A 17,444-nucleotide genomic window follows, 5' to 3' on the forward strand; every position below is an offset into this window, starting at 1 on the left:
GAGTTTATTCTAACATATCGAACGAATTTAGCTTTCAGCTAAATTCTTACCGAAGAGCGAACAATATCAATAGCAATCGAAATGACAGCTGGATCATCAATGGGTTCGGACATCTATGCCCACTAGACTAGAGATCAACTTCTACACTCTACTTGATTATTAACCAAACTGTATATATATTACAATGCCTTCACCCTTAGGATCGAACTTATGCTTAATATTTTTACAACTATTTACAACATAATAAATTCGAAATTATTGAAATTATAACATTAGAATTCAATCGAATATTGAACATTTCATTTATAATAAACATAGCTTCCATCGAACTTCTTTTTTCTAGCTCGGCTAGATCTACGCAGATCTTTATCACTGTTGCTTCGAGAAGAGTCGTGTTGAACTCTTGAATCCTTTGATCGTAAAACATTCGGGTGTACTTCGTTTCTAGTTGGTACAGGTAGTTCCAAGTTCGGCGAAAATCCCCGGAATGGTTCGTCGTCATCGGAGCCTTCATGCCGCCTTTTTGAACCCCGGCATAGCGTAGGTGTAAACCGGTCCAACTGAAGCGCCGTATTGCGCCTGCGTTCAGTTTCACCGAGCTTAATCTGCCCCCTGTGGGCCGAGATCAAGGCTGATCCGATCGAGATCTGGAGAATCATCGCTGTCATAGTCGACCCTCAGTTTTTTAAAATAGTCGTACACATTGTCAGAACTAGGCGTCTCTGCGATGAACTTTACGGAATTCTTCCTCTGATTTTTGTAACGGTAGCAATTTTTCTGGATGTGACCCTTCCGATTACAAAAATTGCAAATAAAGTTGGCATATCTTCCACGACTGGAATTCCTGCGCCCCGAACGTGAGCGCCTTCTATCATTACCTCTATGATAGCTATTGTTCATCCTATCTCTACCTCTAAATCTGTCACGACCTCTATCAACTGAATTCCGCGGCCTATAATCCGATTCACGATTTCCTAAACGATTCCGAACAGCGTTAACACCAGTATTATAATCCGAATTTAAAGCACTTGTACTTGACATTATAATTTCTTTATTCTTAATCTTCTGTTCCACAATTCTCAACGTCAAATTATCAATTTCAAGAATGTTTTTTTGCAATTTCTTATCGTAAATCCCGTATATCAATTGGTCCTTAATAGCGGAATCGCGAAACTCTCCAAAATCGCATTGCTCTGCGAGAAGCTTTACGGCAAGTATAAAATTTTCACCAGTTTCTGTTGCACCTTGTTTCCTAGACCTAAACTTATGCCTCAAAATCGTGTCTGATTCGATTTTATCAAAACGCTCTTTTAGTTTTTTTGTAATTGCCTCATAGGTAAGAGTTCTCAGCTCTATACCAGGATAAAGTAATTTGAGTTCCTCAAAAACATGCATTCCCGAGAAACTCATAAAAATATCTTTCTTTTTATCTTGCGGTATGTCATTACACGAAAAGAAATACTCTAGTCGCTCTACATAATTCGAAAAAGACGTGCCAAAGACGTATGGGTCTATTGTCCCCATTAACGCCATACCTGCACCAGATCAAAGCGACTTGTCTAATCAGTTGTTAAACAAAACCGTGAAGCTCCTCGCTATTGTCCGTTCCACCGGATTTGAAAAGGCACTTCCGCCTTTGTGTGCTCCACAGAATAGCGCCTTTGTCCGGGATCCTAAAAAATGGTCACCTCCGCCTTTGTCCGCAATCTATTCAGACCTACGAAATGGTCACAGCCTTTGTCCGGAATCTTGTCGTACACGAAATGGCCACGGCCGCCTTTGTGTAGCTGGTACAACAAAGCCCGTCTCCAGGATCCTTTGAACGCTCCGTCCGAAATCGTAATTCCGTATTTCGCCCGCCTCTAGCGCGAAAAACCCGGTCAATCGCCAACTTTTTATACCTTGAAAAAGGTAAACACAACGAACCGGCAATCGGCGAAAGAAAAGCCCAGATTGCGTTAGTGTACTCTATACCGTAGCATGCAACTATGTTGCCGATGCTGAGAGCGTTGCTTTGCAACCGACTGGCAAAACTAGCAAAAAAGGAGAAAAGAAAGAAAAACAAAGGCAAAATCACTAAAAAATGCTTAGCTTGCGGATCACTTTGTCAAAAAAAAAAAAATCCTAAAATACACTAAAATGGCGTTCCACTTTTCACTAAAAAAGCCCTGTGGCTTATTCACTTACCTTGCGCTGATTTAAAGTTGATAATTTGCTCTAGATTCTGCCCAAATTCGGCGTTCAAAAACGCTACCGAACGGCACCAAATTATCGCCCTGTACAAAACACTGTGTAGCGAAATTTCAGCTACCACTAAATGCCACTTTATGCACTTATTCAAACACACGCGTAGCTAACCGTTTTAGCTCGTCGCCACTTTAAAGTACTTAGCAAAAAACTCACGGACTTTCTTTTCGTTTAGCGGAACGAAGGGAAAAGTAAACTTTCCACTTTGACGATCGAGTTTATTCTAACATATCGAACGAATTTAGCTTTCAGCTAAATTCTTACCGAAGAGCGAACAATATCAATAGCAATCGAAATGACAGCTGGATCATCAATGGGTTCGGACATCTATGCCCACTAGACTAGAGATCAACTTCTACACTCTACTTGATTATTAACCAAACTGTATATATATTACACAAATAGTATTTGTGATCTTAATTTTCGTAATTACTGACTACAAGAAAACTATTGAATATTCAGGTTAGTTTCAATAGGGTTCAGTTTCAATTCATTATTGCATTATTCCAGACCGAAACCGCGCGTAGTTTTCGACAAATGACATTTCAATTAAATTGGATCTTTATCTAGCTCCACCTTCTACTAACAACAATTCCCTTCCCGAAATGCTTGTGAAGATGCAGAGGATTCCCTGGTCTTTAGTAGCAGCAAGTATTGGATTAACATTCCTTCCCATCCCACTAGGACCCGCATTCGGACGTGGCCGGCGTCGGTATTGATCAGCATGCAGGGACCTGATAAGGTTGCACAATGAGGAACAGTGTGTTGTCCCAAGCATACTTTTTCCAGCCATCATTTTGCAATTTTCATCGGTCCTGGTCAATAACGGAGTAGCAGCACACGGGCGGTATCCTATCCTATCGCTTATGCTTATGCTTATACTCAATTCTCTACTTTTTCATTTCGACGTATCTGCAAATGAGAGATTCTCTTTGTGTCTTCTCTCTTCCGCTGTTTACGGCGATACTAATGCATTGAAAAGAAAATTTTCAAAACATTCGGCTAGCTAGTGACTGTGGCAAGGCAAGTGATTTATGCAAAGCTGATGTTTCAAAATGCATTAGTATCGAGGTAAACGGCGGAAGAGAAGAGACACGAATAGAAACGCAGATACGTCGAGAGGAAAACGTACCCCAGAATTAGTCTATTTTTCGCGTAGTGTTGAAATCCACGATGTTTTTTCTAAAACTTTTTTTACGCGAAGGTTTGGTTTCTTTACACGCATTTTGGGATTTACGCGGTTTTGACGTAGGACTACGTCTTTGTTTACTATACTTTGACTGGGTAGCACTTTGTGAAAACGAAAACAGAAGTGTAAATAGAATAGAATGAAAGATTTCAAATGCTAATACCCAACAAACATTTTTGTTGAACAACTGCTTATCAAACGCTTGATACCCGGTAATTAGCTGTACAATGGTTGAACAAGCTACTTTTCAACAAAAATGTTTGTTGGGTAACTACTAAACTACTGAACGAAACTGAACAGTTTATATGTCGCTGGATGGATAAAATGAACAGCAATTTTCTGGGGTGTAAAAGAGCAATTTCAAGGAGGGCGCAAGAGGATGGGGGCTTCTATCCGAAAGGAACACAAATTTCCTCAAAACTCGAGAACTAATCAAGCAAATGGACCCAAATTTGGCATGTGGGAGTTCCAGAAGGTAGAATGGTGTATGGTGTACTGAGATCCCTTCCCCTTCTAAGAGGGGGCCGGGAGGGTTCTATACAAATGAAATACAAATTTCCTCACAACTCTAGAACTAATCAAGCAAATCGAACCAAATTTGGCATGTGAGGGTTTTTGGAGGCATGAATTTATTTTATAATGGTTTGAGACCCCTCACCCCTGTGGATAAGGACTCTCATACAAATAAAACAGAAACTTTCGCGTATCTGCCATATTTTCTGTTATGTAACAAGCGGTAGGCTGTGAAAGTAAACTAGTAAAACCTTCTCGGAGCCGCTCAACTTACGTGCCTATTGCCATTCATGCCAAAAGAGAAGGACATCCGAATGGCACGTTATATTTGCGATGAACGTGCTTTGGCTTTAATGTTATTTGTAACCAATGACCCTTTTAAAGGCCACAAGCGAGTTAAAGTAAGATTATTGAAACATGTCAAGCTACGCATAATTATATTTAATACAATAATCTGCGGGCTGGTCATTCATTACTATTTCAACCTTTATGATGCACAGAAGTAATTTTTGAAAGAAATCTCTATGTCTCAATGGTTGAAGGCGTTGTACTTATGAACCCCCCCTCCACGTATTTTCAAAGCCACCATTGCAATCAATGAAAAATTGAATCCGAACATTTCGCTTTTCTCTTTTCAACAATCACTTAAACAATACCCCTCACAGATTCTTATAAACATACATATGCCAGAAATGCAGTTTACATTAGTCTTTGATCTAATGATCTGATATAGACCTACGTCACCCTTTCGTACAACCCTTAGGGATGTATACCTTGTAGTTTTTATGCGATTTAGATCCGGTCTTTTTTTACGCGGAACGTATCCTTCGCATAAAAAGCGACTTAAGTGTATATAAATTCCTGAGAGAGAGGAGTCAGCTGGGATTTTAATAAAATTTAATATTTGTTCGATTTAGGTTTGTCAAAATCAAAAATGTTTTTAGGATTAGTTCGTTAGCCGGATAAGTATTATATCTGCGATGTTCTTTATGTCGAAGATTAAAAAAACAAAATAAATTAAAATCACAAGATGATAAGGTTAAATAACGATTGCGTTACCATTAATTATGATTAATATCATAAATAATGACATATTTACATGGGGATAATTGAAATATAGCGAAAATAAAAGGCTAGAGACATGCTGCTCTTCTAATAATCAATTATTACATACATACTTTCCTGTCCATTTATTCATAAAATGCTAAAGGCTTTCAAATCTCTTCATATATTTTTATTTTAATTGGTTGTGAAAGACACTACCAAAAATTCTTCTTCGGATAACGACGAACAACCAAGTTTTCGCGTGCACAGCCATGCAAAAGAAAACACCGGAGAGAGCTATGGGAGAGAGCATGAACAGTGTTATCGACGGGGTGTTTGGGGAAGCAGATTACGGTTTTCCCTTTTTGCTACGCAGCACCCACACACAGTGAAAACTGCCACCCACATGTATTCGTAGTGTTAGTTACATCTCTCTAATGAACATCTAACGAAGGTAGTTTGCTTGCAATCGCTATGTGCGCGAAACGGTGCTGCCACCTTCCCAAGTTTGTTCTATTTGTGAAGTCGGTGCACAGGTTTGTTAAAGACTGAAAAGACAAAACTTTGCACCAAATCTTCACAAACTTTCCATATGGCAGTTCCATGAGAGTACAAGAGATCGATTTGTGCATACATAATGAATGTTGTGTCTGGTGTTGTTCAAATATTACATAACGTAGCAGGGGGTATGTTGAATTTCTGTTACAACTTGTTACGCAATTTATTGGGGGAGGGGGTTTTGAGCGATAATGTTACGCGTAACTTCATGAATAAAAATAGCGAAAAAATAAACTACTCAGCTAATATATATAAAATAACCTAAAAACTAATTACCCGACATTTGTGAGCTAAATTGCAACAAGCTACTGTGTCGCAATTATTGGCAGAGCGATCAAGCATACATACAGCTGCAAAAGTTACGCGTTACGGATAAGGGCGGGGGTGTAAGAAACAATTGTTACAAGGGGGTGGAGAGCTTGTGAAAATGGCGTTTTTTGGCGTTACGTAATATTTGAATGGCTCCTTTCGAATCTTGTTTCGAATGTTCGGCTAACGGGATCGTCCGGTATAGTGTAGTACATAGCGTCCGGGACAACGGGGTAATATACTAACTGCTCCCATATATAAAAAACAATACAACCAAGAATAAAAGCTATCGATTCACAATCAGCAATGAATAAATGTGAAATTGTATGATACGCTCATTTCAAATGTAATGCAAGATGGGCTTTTGCTTCCATAATTGATGCTACAAAAGTGAATGTTTTCTTATAAAAATAATGAATCACTGATTATGGACGGCCTGAAAACGTTTCTAAGTCCTTTCCGAAAAAAGGTTTCAGTATTTTCGAAAATTATAGCACCTACAAAAAATGATCCATGATGAGTAACTTTTAGACAATTCTCCAAACTTTCATAAACGAAATATTGAAAAAAATCATTTCTACACTGAAAAAAAAAACTAAAAATCGATTTCCCAAAAAAGGCCATCTCAGAAATAAATAATTTTTTTTGAAGATAGATAATTATATGACCTACAAATCCCCCATATATCGCAAAATGGGAATGTTTAAGGGAAGAAATATTCTGTCTCACCTCACCTGTAGTGTATTTTATTCAGCTGGGACAATAAAAAAATAATCAATTCAGGACACTTTTTGGGACGCTTCAACCCCCGGGCATCTACTATGTTTCCTGAAACCTCCACGAAATGAGGTGGCGCTACAGGCGTTTTGCTTCTAATATGCAGCCGTGTGAATGGCAGTGAAGTGATGCGATCAAGCCAACAAAACATAATCACGTAGAAGTGAAAAATTTTACATGAATCTCAATAACAATTCATCGATAAAAATAATTTACTTTCAACTCACAGAAAACGTCGCCTTTAGGACAAGAAATAAATGATAATGCAGCGAAAATTACATCTGACGCTGCAGAATTATCGTGTGAATCGTTCTTTTACACGCACACTATAGTGATCCGATACGTATAAAAGTGATCCACTGATCCAGCTATGTTGACTTCACCTATTTTGTTCGCAAACGTCAAAGTTGCCAGCGGGGTGGGACGCTTAAACACCCGAGATAAGTCATCCAAATCCAAGACAGTCTCATAAAATCCGAGACGTCTGGCCAGTGGTCAGCCTATGTTATGAATATTTTTTAGGAGAATAGCTTGTCAGCCACAGCACTATCAACAATTTCGCTTTTAGATTGTGATGAACAAAAATGTTTTTGACGCAGTCTAATGCCCTTAGGAACTATGGTTTGCGTCATAGATAGAAGGTACTATGAAATTATATCGAAATGAACGTAAGCGTTGTGAAATGCGATGTTTTTGGTTTGCAACTTGGCTATAAGATTTCTTGGGCAGTTGCTCAGTTCTACCACTAGAGTGCGTTTTGTAACTTAGCATTTGCAGAGCAGCTAGTTAGATTGTTTAATATTTATATCTCACGGCGCGAAGTATTGCCCTGAGTTTTGCCACAAAACAGAAGTGGAAGTTCGAACAACGCTGCGATCAAAAAAGTCTTTCGATATTGTCTTTCTTTGGGAAGGGTTCTGCATAGAAAGGAATAACAGCAATATATATGCTTTCATGTGCTCGGCTTCGTTTTCTCTAAACTTCATCGTAACCTTGGAACAAATTTGATAAAGTTGTAATGCTTAAGCTTTTTAAATTCGTAAAAGCAATTGTAAACATTTCGTTGAGGTTTAGATGTTACAATTGGTTCGTGTTGTTTTATTCGGATTTAATCATAATTATAAATCTTTGACTGAAATTAAAACAATAAATAAATTAAATTAATCCAAATAAAAAGAACTCTAAAATTATCTTGATATTGCTAATTGCAAGCAAAATTGTCTAATCAATAAGTGCGCAATCGCACATAAAAGTGCTATTTAAGCTTAAATCGTTTCGGTCTCTTCGGCACACTTATTGCTTCGAATGTAACGAAAGAGTGCGCCGAAGATACCGAAACAATTTAATGTAAAATAGCGATATCGCACTTTGGAGGTTACAATTTTCCTTGCAATTAGCAATACATAACGGGGACTAAATAATGACCAAATTGGAGCAGAATTAAAAATAACACTTGTGTTGTCTTAGGCTTAGTGGTCTGTCAATTTCTGCCTTAGTAATATTATTTTGGCCTAATGTTGCTTAAACTTCATATTAATTTGTCAATCTGTCTTAAGAAACAGATTGATGTTGACAAATCAAACTAGATAATTTGAATTGTTAGGCTGAATAATGTAACCAAAGATATTAAAAACACCAATAAAGCCATTCCAAAAAAAATCACTGAACCAAGAAATAATGATCCATTTTCATAATAAATAAACACTCGTCTAATCTTGTTTCAAATAAATTTAGCTAGATATCTTTTTTATTCCCCCTTTGTACTCCGTAAGTGGTTGGGCCACAGTCTATCGCAGCTTTCTCTGCCGCAGGAAAGAAAAATCGTACCGCAAGCCGCGTTTTTCAGTTTACAATAAAAAAGCACTTTTCAGCGTGCTTCTTTCCCTACTTCAGACTACCATCTGGGGAAAGCATTGGGATGCTGAAGAAAGATAGTAACAGTAGAGCGCGCAATTGATGAACGGATTCAACTAGACAGTTACTACCTAAATATACTAGACGGCGGTTAGTGATGCTGTGCTATTTTTTATTCCATTCAGCTTGGTTTTTGGTACATTTAGCATCAATCACACGTTTCGAGTAGTGCCATTGACTATATTTCTTAATTCTTTTGAATTTTACAGTTTGAGAACCAGCGAGAAGAAGTCTTTCGCCGAAAAATTGAATACAAATTATTGATGTTGATTGCAGAATAGGAACAATTATTAATTTGAATTATGGAACTATTAATGAATAAAATAGATTTTCACGACGTCGAATTAAGAACGAACTTCCAATATATGTGGCTTCATTCTGATATCCTGTTAAGCTAACACATTCCGCCAGTGAACGGAAAAGGGTTCACTGCGGGATTCTGTTGAGTGTGCTAAAATTTTATTTAAATGTCTTATCTTCGCCGCTATGTACCGCTCTGCTGATGGGCAGTTCCTGGAGTGGAGACTATTTTCCCTAGAGTTGGTGGAGCGTAACCGGCACCAGCAGGAAAAAAAGCGTCCTACCCTTCAAGTCCGCTTAGAGCCGCCGGCGGCGATGGCGGTGGAGTTGGTTTCGAACGATGGTTTATCCTTTTACCCGAGTTGTATAGAAACAAAAAAAAAGGAAAATAAGTTTTTCTTGTCCCTGGCCTACCGCTGAGGGTGCAAATAAAACATTTTAAATGTAACTGAAATAAGGGAAATGAAGTGGCCATTCGATTTCGTCTTGGGCATTTCGTTCCTTCCTTCCGTTAGTGGAAGGAGGAGTGACAGTTTCCCGAAAAAAAACTGGGGTAAAAGTTGTATGGGATACTTTTTCGTTTCTTTTTTTCCCGCAATCAGACTAAGAGAAAGCTGCGGGCCCGCAGGGAATCGGATTGTTTTATGTGGGATCAAGATATTATGCTACTTAGTTTGTAATTTTTGGGTGACCTCTCTGCAGAATTTAGGAAATTGAGCAGAATTGCTCGACTCGTAAATGCCGAATGAAGTTTGCTGAGCATAAAAAGGCAATTTAAAATTGATTTCAGACAAGAAGGTAGCAGAGGATATAAGTGGGAAGTGGAAATAAACTTTCGGTAAGTACGCAATATAAAATCGATCTAATTTGTTGACAATCTAGGAAAATTTTCAATAGTTTAGGTTGAAAAAATAATAAGTAATGGAACACATGCATACTTTTTCACGGTTGGAAAAAATAATAAACTGTTCTTTGTCCAAATCGGATAAGAGTCTTTAATTCTTATGTTGTTATGTATTTATGAAACTGACACGGAATCATTTTTCGCCCTGTTATCTGTGAGTTAAGCAAATAGGTTTTCGGGAAATTTTAAGTTTTGATTCATTAGCTGTTCAACGAATGGTTTTAGCAAGAATTTAATCAGAATATCCTTTTCGCCATAGTTCTGTACACCAGGAGCAAAACGACGACCCTCGCGTTAGCAACTCTTATTATCATACACATATTGTACCCGCCAAATAGCACATGTGCTACAATGTGTATGTGAGCTTCTGTGTGGAAAAGATTTACGACAGTAGCACGAGTGCGGAGTAATAAAATATGATGAAAAATGGATGGAAAATAAATAAACGATAAGTAATATGGTGCGCCACACCCGTGTCCCGTCCCGGAAAGTGTGAAGGGTTTCCATCGCAATGCCCAAAAGGGGCAAATAATGTCCTTCCGGCGGTAGGGCATCTTCAATCTGCAGTTTGATTGTTGAATGTACGACAGCCACCAGCCAGCATGGTTAGCAAAATTGTTGCACTGCACTCACTCGCAAGAAGAAGTTCATCATCGCTGCCATGCTCTTGCGACCACGACCACGGGTTGGGCGACTACATGATTGCCTCATAAAGTGCGCCATCTCTTCAGTTTAAAGCTGTAAAAATTATTATATGACTCATAAAGTTCGGTCTGCTTGCTTGTTGTTTAGTTCGTGCTGCGTGTCCGCAAGCAATAGGATAAAAAAAACTCATTCTGTGCATGTAAAGAAGCCTTTCAATTTCGAGAGGATCACTCGAGATTCCCCATCCAACAATTGTTGGGTGGGTTGTCCGGGAGCACAGAGAATGTTCACGAAATGCTACACATGAATGAATGCATCGTAAAATCCCCCGGAAGCTCTGTTTTGATTTAATTTTGACAGTATATGTTAAAAGTATGCAAAATATTGCCCAAACGGAGAAGCAGCACAAGCAGAGGAGAGGTTGCATGCGATGCCGCCGAGGGCGGCAAAACCTATATGCCCACCTCCACATCCTTTTTGGTAGAGGGGGATAAAAAGCGAAATGTTTCATTTGCATTTTTTTCTTCGGTCTTCCTACACTTGGCACAAACGTTCGTAGTTACGAGCGAGCTTTGCATATGTGGCTGGGCGGTAGTGTATTAGAATCAAGAAAAATATGTAAAGTATTGCACGGAACCGATCGTAAACGAAAATAAACTTGTTCATAGAGACAGAGTGCCTAACAGAGGGCAAACACATGGGTAATAGGTTGGGTTTAGATTTGGTGTATTTTAACGCATCCTGAATTGTTAATTCTCGGTCAAACGGTTTGGAACTACTCGTGAGTAATCAATGTGACATGCAGTGAATAATCTTGGAATTTTTCGGTCCACAATAGAATTAGAAAAGCGAACTAAAAATAGATAAATAGGGCAACTATATGAACGAGCATTTCTGGTCGTCAAGCGATGGACTACTGCTCAAATTGTAACAACAATGATGATTACTTGAATCAATCATTTTTCTTGTCAACGGCCAGCATGTACCACATGAAAAAATTCTCCGCAACTCCTAGCTTGGCCACTAAATTATACAAATTGAAGTATTTCAAGGTATGGCCACGTGGAGGTGCTAGGTAAGGGGTTTGGGATGGCTACAGCTCCCAAGAAACATTTATGCGCTGATTAAACGTTTTAGCAGCCATAATTATTCAGCCATAGCTGAATACGCATCGAATAAAATTTATGTAAACAATTCTACAATACTTATTCAGTCGAAATTGGAGAACTTATACAACCTATTTCGTTAAGCAGTTAGATCGCCTCTGTGCGCCTTGTTTCCAGTTTTGCGCAAATTGGTTATTTAAAAACGCACAAAAGCCTCTATTAAACTATATTACAGCTTCAAAGCAGCTATTAGCAAGCCCGAAGCTTAACTTAGATGTTTAAGAGCTGAAAAACGTTTTTATTTCTAAAACTAAACCATAGTTCAGCTAAAAACGTTTGATCAGCCTGAAATTGTTACTTGGGTAGTTGCTTTCAAAGCTGTAATGGAGCTTAATAGAGGCGTTTGCAAGTTTTTAAATAACCAATTTGCGCAATGCTGTCAATTCTATTTTTAGAACGAGAAATAGTTTTGCAATGCTTTTTCAGTCGCTTAATCAACGTCTCATCAACCTTTATGCAGCCAAAAAATAATCTATTTTTAAATTTAAGAAAAAATAGAAAGCGTCATATTTATTTTGTTATGGCGTCGTATGCTATATTTTGAATTTCGAATAACTTGAGTTCGTATATACAAGCTAATTAAAAATGCATGTCGTCATCTTTCGGGAAAGCGTAGCCTTGATAAGTCTAGTAAGCTTACCCGGAAAACCGTTGCAGTCAAAATTTTCCATAACTCTTCTCGGTTTACACTATCATATGCGGCTTAGAAATCGATGAACAGGGGAATCGTGGGGACTCGGAATTCGCGGCGCTTCCGGAGGATCTGCCGCAGGGCTGTTGTAGATCGATCATGAAGCCAGCCTGCTATCTTACTACAAATCTATTGACTATTGGCGATAGTCGATGCAAGGTGACTTGGAACAACATTTCAGGGGGCATTCAGGATAGTGATCGCTCGGTAGTTCTAATAATCCAGCTTATCGTCTTCCTTGTAGATAGAGCAAATAACTCCGTCTTTCCACCCCTCTGGTAGTCGTTCCGTATCCCAAATTTTGACAATCAGTTGATGTAGACTGCCGGCCAACTTGTCCGGGTCCATTTTAATAAGTTCCGCTCCAATGCCATCCTTACCCGCTGCTTTGTTGTTCTTCAGCCGCTGGATGGTTTCTTTAACTTGCATTAACGATGGGGGTGGCATATCTTCGTTGCTTCTATCGCAGTCATAGTCTTCCGCCTGCACGCCATTCAAGTGTTCATCGTAGTGCTGCTTCCACCTTTCGATCACCGCACGGTAGTCAGTTAAGACACCTCCATCCTTATATCTGCACATCTTGGCCCGCGGCAGAAAGCCTTTGCGAGATTCGTTGAGTCTCTGATAGAACTTCCGTGTGTCGTGAAAGCGGTACAGCTGCTTGAGTATTGGCAATTCTTCTCCTGGAAGACTCGGGTCTTCGCTTCTGTTTGTATCGCTCCACATTCTGACGGGTAGCTCTACGCAGTATTTATACCCGCACTGCGTCCTTCTCATCCAATATCTGCTGGCGCTCATCGTCAAACCATTCGTTACGTCGATTCCGTGTCACACGGTCTAAGACGTTCTCCGCTACGGTGTTAATGGCTATTTCACGACATTCCAATAGTCCTTGAGAGGGGCCTCATCCAGCTCATCCTCTTCCGGCAGCGCGATGTCGAGGTTATACCGTGGTGGGCGCCGGAATCGTATGTTGTTCACAACAGATACTTTTGACGTATCTTTACCATCACTAGGTAGTTGTCCGAATCAATGTTAGTGCTCGGATAGGTTCTGATCTGACGTCGATAATGTCTGAAAAGTACCGTCCATCTATCAGAACGTGGTCGATGTGTCATTCCGTCTGGTTGGGTGATCTCTTGGTGGAGGTTATGCTGGAAGAAGTTACTACCGATGGTCGTGTTCTTGGAGGCGGCGAAGTCGACAAGTCTCAGGACGTTTTCGTTCGTTTGCGGGTGTGCACTGCACCGTCCAATCACCGGTTTACATTCCTCCTCCTGACCAATCTGAGCATTACATTGCCCAGCCGTTTACCAGCCAATGGGCCGTCGGCCATCGTGGCTCGTAAAAAGCTCGATAAACCGTTTACAGCTTGTAAGACGACTAACCACTTCGACTCCTCACCGTTTGTTTATGTGAATAATGAAAAGTGAGAAGTGAGAAGCGAAATATGTTATAAGTAGTGATAAGTGCGTAGTGAGAAATGAGTAATGTGTAGTAAATAGTGGAATAAGTCAATGACCAACGTACCTCAGTAGCTCGAGAATACTTGTCATTATTCAACCAGCAGTTTTACTGGAATTTCCATCATCAATTAGTGTCGTTGGTTTAACGATGCGAGTTATTTAGCGAATATGAAGAAGTCTTTGAATACGAAAAAGCTAACTATGAAGGTATTAAAGATAGATTAAACTGTGTTAATTGGCAACATATTTTCAAGAATGAAGAAAATGTCGACACTGCTGTAGACATATTTTATAAAATTGTGTTAGAAATAATGATACAGAACATACCGTTAAAGAAAAGAAGACGTCACAAAAATTCAAAAAGCCCAGTCTGGTATAACTGTCAAATTAAGAATCTAAAAAATCGCAAGCAAAAAGCCCATAAAATTTATAAAAAACACGCCAATAGTGAAAACTTAGCAATATACTTGGACATATGCAAGCAGCTTAATTTAGCAATCAGCAATGCATTTGAAGAGTACAACTCAAAAATCGAACTTGAAATAAAGTCCAGTCCTAAAAACTTCTTTAATTACGTGAAAACCAAACTAAAATCTGACAACTTTTCATTCATAATGCATCTTGATGAAAGTGTTGGGGATAACTTAGAAAAGATTTGTAATCTCTTTGCAAAATTTTTTCAAGAAATCTATACAACATTTTCTGAAGAAGATCGCGATCGCGATTATTTTGCATTTTATCCGGAATTTTCAGTGGATATAGGTGTCAACCAACTTCATGCCCAGGACATTTTGCAGGCCTTAAAAAATTTAGATGCCTCAAAAGGCCCTGGACCCGACGGAATCCCTCCAGTTTTCATAAAAAATTTTCAATGGAGTTTACAGCTCCTTTGTTTTGGCTTTTTAACTTATCACTGGAATCCGGAATCTTTCCAAAAATATGGAAAAGCTCTTTTTTAGTACCTATCTTTATATCAGGTCGGAAATCTGACGTACGTAATTATCGTGGCATTGCCATAACCTTCCAAAACTTTTCGAAGCAATTATTAATGAAAAATTATTCCTGCAAATTAAAAACAGAATTACAGAAATGCAACACGGTTTCTTCAAAGGACGCTCGACTATATAAATTTACTGGAATTTATTGACTATTCATTGAATGCAATGGATAATGGAAACCATGTAGAAGCACTTTATACGGACTTTAGCAAAGCATTTGATCGCATTGACATACCAATGTTGCTTTTCAAATTGCAAAAAATTGGAATTCAACCAGGACACCTGAAATGGCTTGAATCGTATTTATCTAATCGCCAACAAATAATTAAATTTAACGGAAAGAACTCGAATCCAATTCAAGTCACTTCTGGGGTCCCTCAAGGCTCTCATTTGGGACCTCTTCTTTTCATTTTGTATGTAAACTACATTTCCTTCATTCTCAAGAAACTAAAAGTGCTAATATATGCCGATGACATGAAGCTCTTTTTGGAAGTAAAAAATGAAGAAGACATCAATGTATTCCAGAATGAAATACACATATTCTACACATGGTGTAAAAAAGCCTATTAGAACTTAATGTAAAAAAATACAATCTAATAACATTTACCAGAAATAGAACTACACCTCTCAATCAGATTAGGAAATCAAGGAAAAATGTGAAAAAGTTAGGGATTTAGGAATTATCTTAGACTCCAAGCTAAATTTTATCGACCATTATAACGCAATAATACACAAGGCAAATAACATGCTAGGTTTCATTAAACGTTTTAGCTACAATTTTTTGGATTCATACACAATTAAAACATTATACATTGTCTATGTGAGGTCAATACTGGAATACTGCAGCATTGTATGGTCACCTTTTTCCATCACCCTTCATAAATTAGGTTGGACAACATTTCCTCTTCCATCATACGAAGCACGCTGCATGCTTATAAATAAACAATCATTAAAAGAGCGTCGTAAATATGCAATGGTCTTATTTGTAAACGATATCGTTTCGCAGCATATTGACTCAGCAACACTTTTATCAAAACTGAACTTTTATACACCTACTCGGCAACTTCGTAATCGAAATTTATTTGCCATAAGCCATTATCGCACAAATTATGCAAAATTCGGTCCATTGAATCATATGATGGCCTCGTACAATCAATACTGCGAAACCATTGACTTTACAATGTCTCGGCATAGACTTAAACATTACTTTTAGTCAACACGTAATCGTAACGCGTAGCGAACGATACAACAGAATAAGTACAATTTTTAATCTTCATTTAATTATAAGACTTATATATGAGAAAATTGTATATTATACTAGTCTACATCGGTTGACGAAATAAATAAATAAATAAATCTCTTATTCCAGATTCTTTAGTGAGTAGTGAGTAATGAGTAGTTAGTAGTTAGTAGTTGGTAATGAGCAGTGAGTAGTGAGCAGCGAGTAGTGAATAGTGTGAAGTGAGCAAACAGAAGTAAATGAGTAGTTTAATACAGTGGTGGTTTTTACCGATTTTATCTACCCCTCCGAAAATTTTTGGTAGATATATTTGAAAAGTAGGACTAATTTGAGAACAAAAAAGCTCTAAAGTAATTTAAATGAACAAAAAATATTGTTGATATTGATCATTTTCTTCATTTATGTATTATTTCAGAGTAATTTTTCGCATAGAACTCTTTATTCATATAAGCCGTAAGCCGTAATGCATATCAATTGAGCAATTTTATGGAAAAAGGCATATTGAAATTTTAAATAACTCCGATTTGATTCAAATTTTGTGTAGCTATTCCTTTACAGTCCGTTGCAAACCCGTATTTTTATTTGGCACTTTTTTTTGTTAGGGGAACTTAGACTACTTTGTCCATTGAATTGAACTTTTGTAGTATTATTTGGCACTTAAGGTTCTCCTGTCTGAGTCAGGGTGGTCCCAAAAATTTTCTCCATTTTTGACCAAAGAGTCTCTCACTTTTTATAAAGTGCCGATAATATAATGGAGACGCATAATGTTTGGTTTTACTTGAAAAGGGGTATTTTGGCACAGAAATGCGTCTCTGTTTCTTCATCTCAGGCAAAAATAAAACACCATGCGAATTCGATTTTTGCAACTTTATTTCTTAAATATCTATTTTTTATTATTTTATGTAAACGACATTAGGTATTACATTCGACCTCGAATCTTATTGGCCTATCGTCCATTTGGCTTCTTGTTCATTATGCCTTTTGGTCTTTCATTTTAAAAGCGAAGCCTTAGGCTTTAACATCAATCTAAGACTTGACTTAAATTAATTATTCTGCACCAACGTCGGTTTAGCACAATTTTAAGCCGACGCTTCGGTGTGTCTCATAAATAAATGAAAAGTAGAGAAACGTATATTTTTCAAACCACGAACCACAACTTTGAGAAAACTGTCTAGTCGTAGTCTCAGCATCAGTAATTGTTTGGTATAAAATAAAAATCATTGTCTATTTCATGGTTCAAATTAGTGCATAAAAGCATAGTGTAATGCTCGCAATGATTCATGCGTTCTACGGGTTCTACCTAGTTGTTGTTGTGTTCTCTAGTGAAGACGAAAACGTGTCAAACTTTGAATTATGTCCTCATTATAACTGAGCTCTTGGTTTTACTAAATGACAGTATAATTATATTATATTCTTTTATTCACTTCACTAAAGCTTGCCTGTCACGTTTCATCACAGCCATTAGCAGAAAACATGGAAATAT

At 38.1% G+C, this 17,444-nt stretch overlaps 1 protein-coding gene across 2 annotated transcripts in view; it reads right to left on the minus strand.

Moving 5' to 3' along the window:
* Window positions 1-33: 33 nt before the first annotated feature.
* LOC128744639 (uncharacterized) overlaps window positions 34-17,444 on the minus strand; it is a 379,511-nt gene continuing 362,100 nt past the window's right edge. Inside the window, exons 1-3 of one of the 2 annotated variants that reach the window (XM_053841795.1) lie at window positions 2,188-2,448; window positions 1,722-2,033; window positions 34-1,673 (exon numbers count right to left, since the gene is read on the minus strand). In XM_053841795.1, the coding sequence (XP_053697770.1) occupies window positions 601-1,533 (933 nt within the window). In that variant the 5' untranslated portion in view covers window positions 1,534-1,673; window positions 1,722-2,033; window positions 2,188-2,448 and the 3' untranslated portion in view covers window positions 34-600. Of the gene's footprint in view, window positions 2,034-2,187; window positions 2,449-17,444 lie in introns of those variants that run through there. The other variant, XM_053841794.1, reaches the window with a different exon arrangement.

Source organism: Sabethes cyaneus, chromosome 3 (genome assembly GCF_943734655.1).
Source record: "Sabethes cyaneus chromosome 3, idSabCyanKW18_F2, whole genome shotgun sequence".
NCBI lineage: Eukaryota > Metazoa > Arthropoda > Insecta > Diptera > Culicidae > Sabethes > Sabethes cyaneus.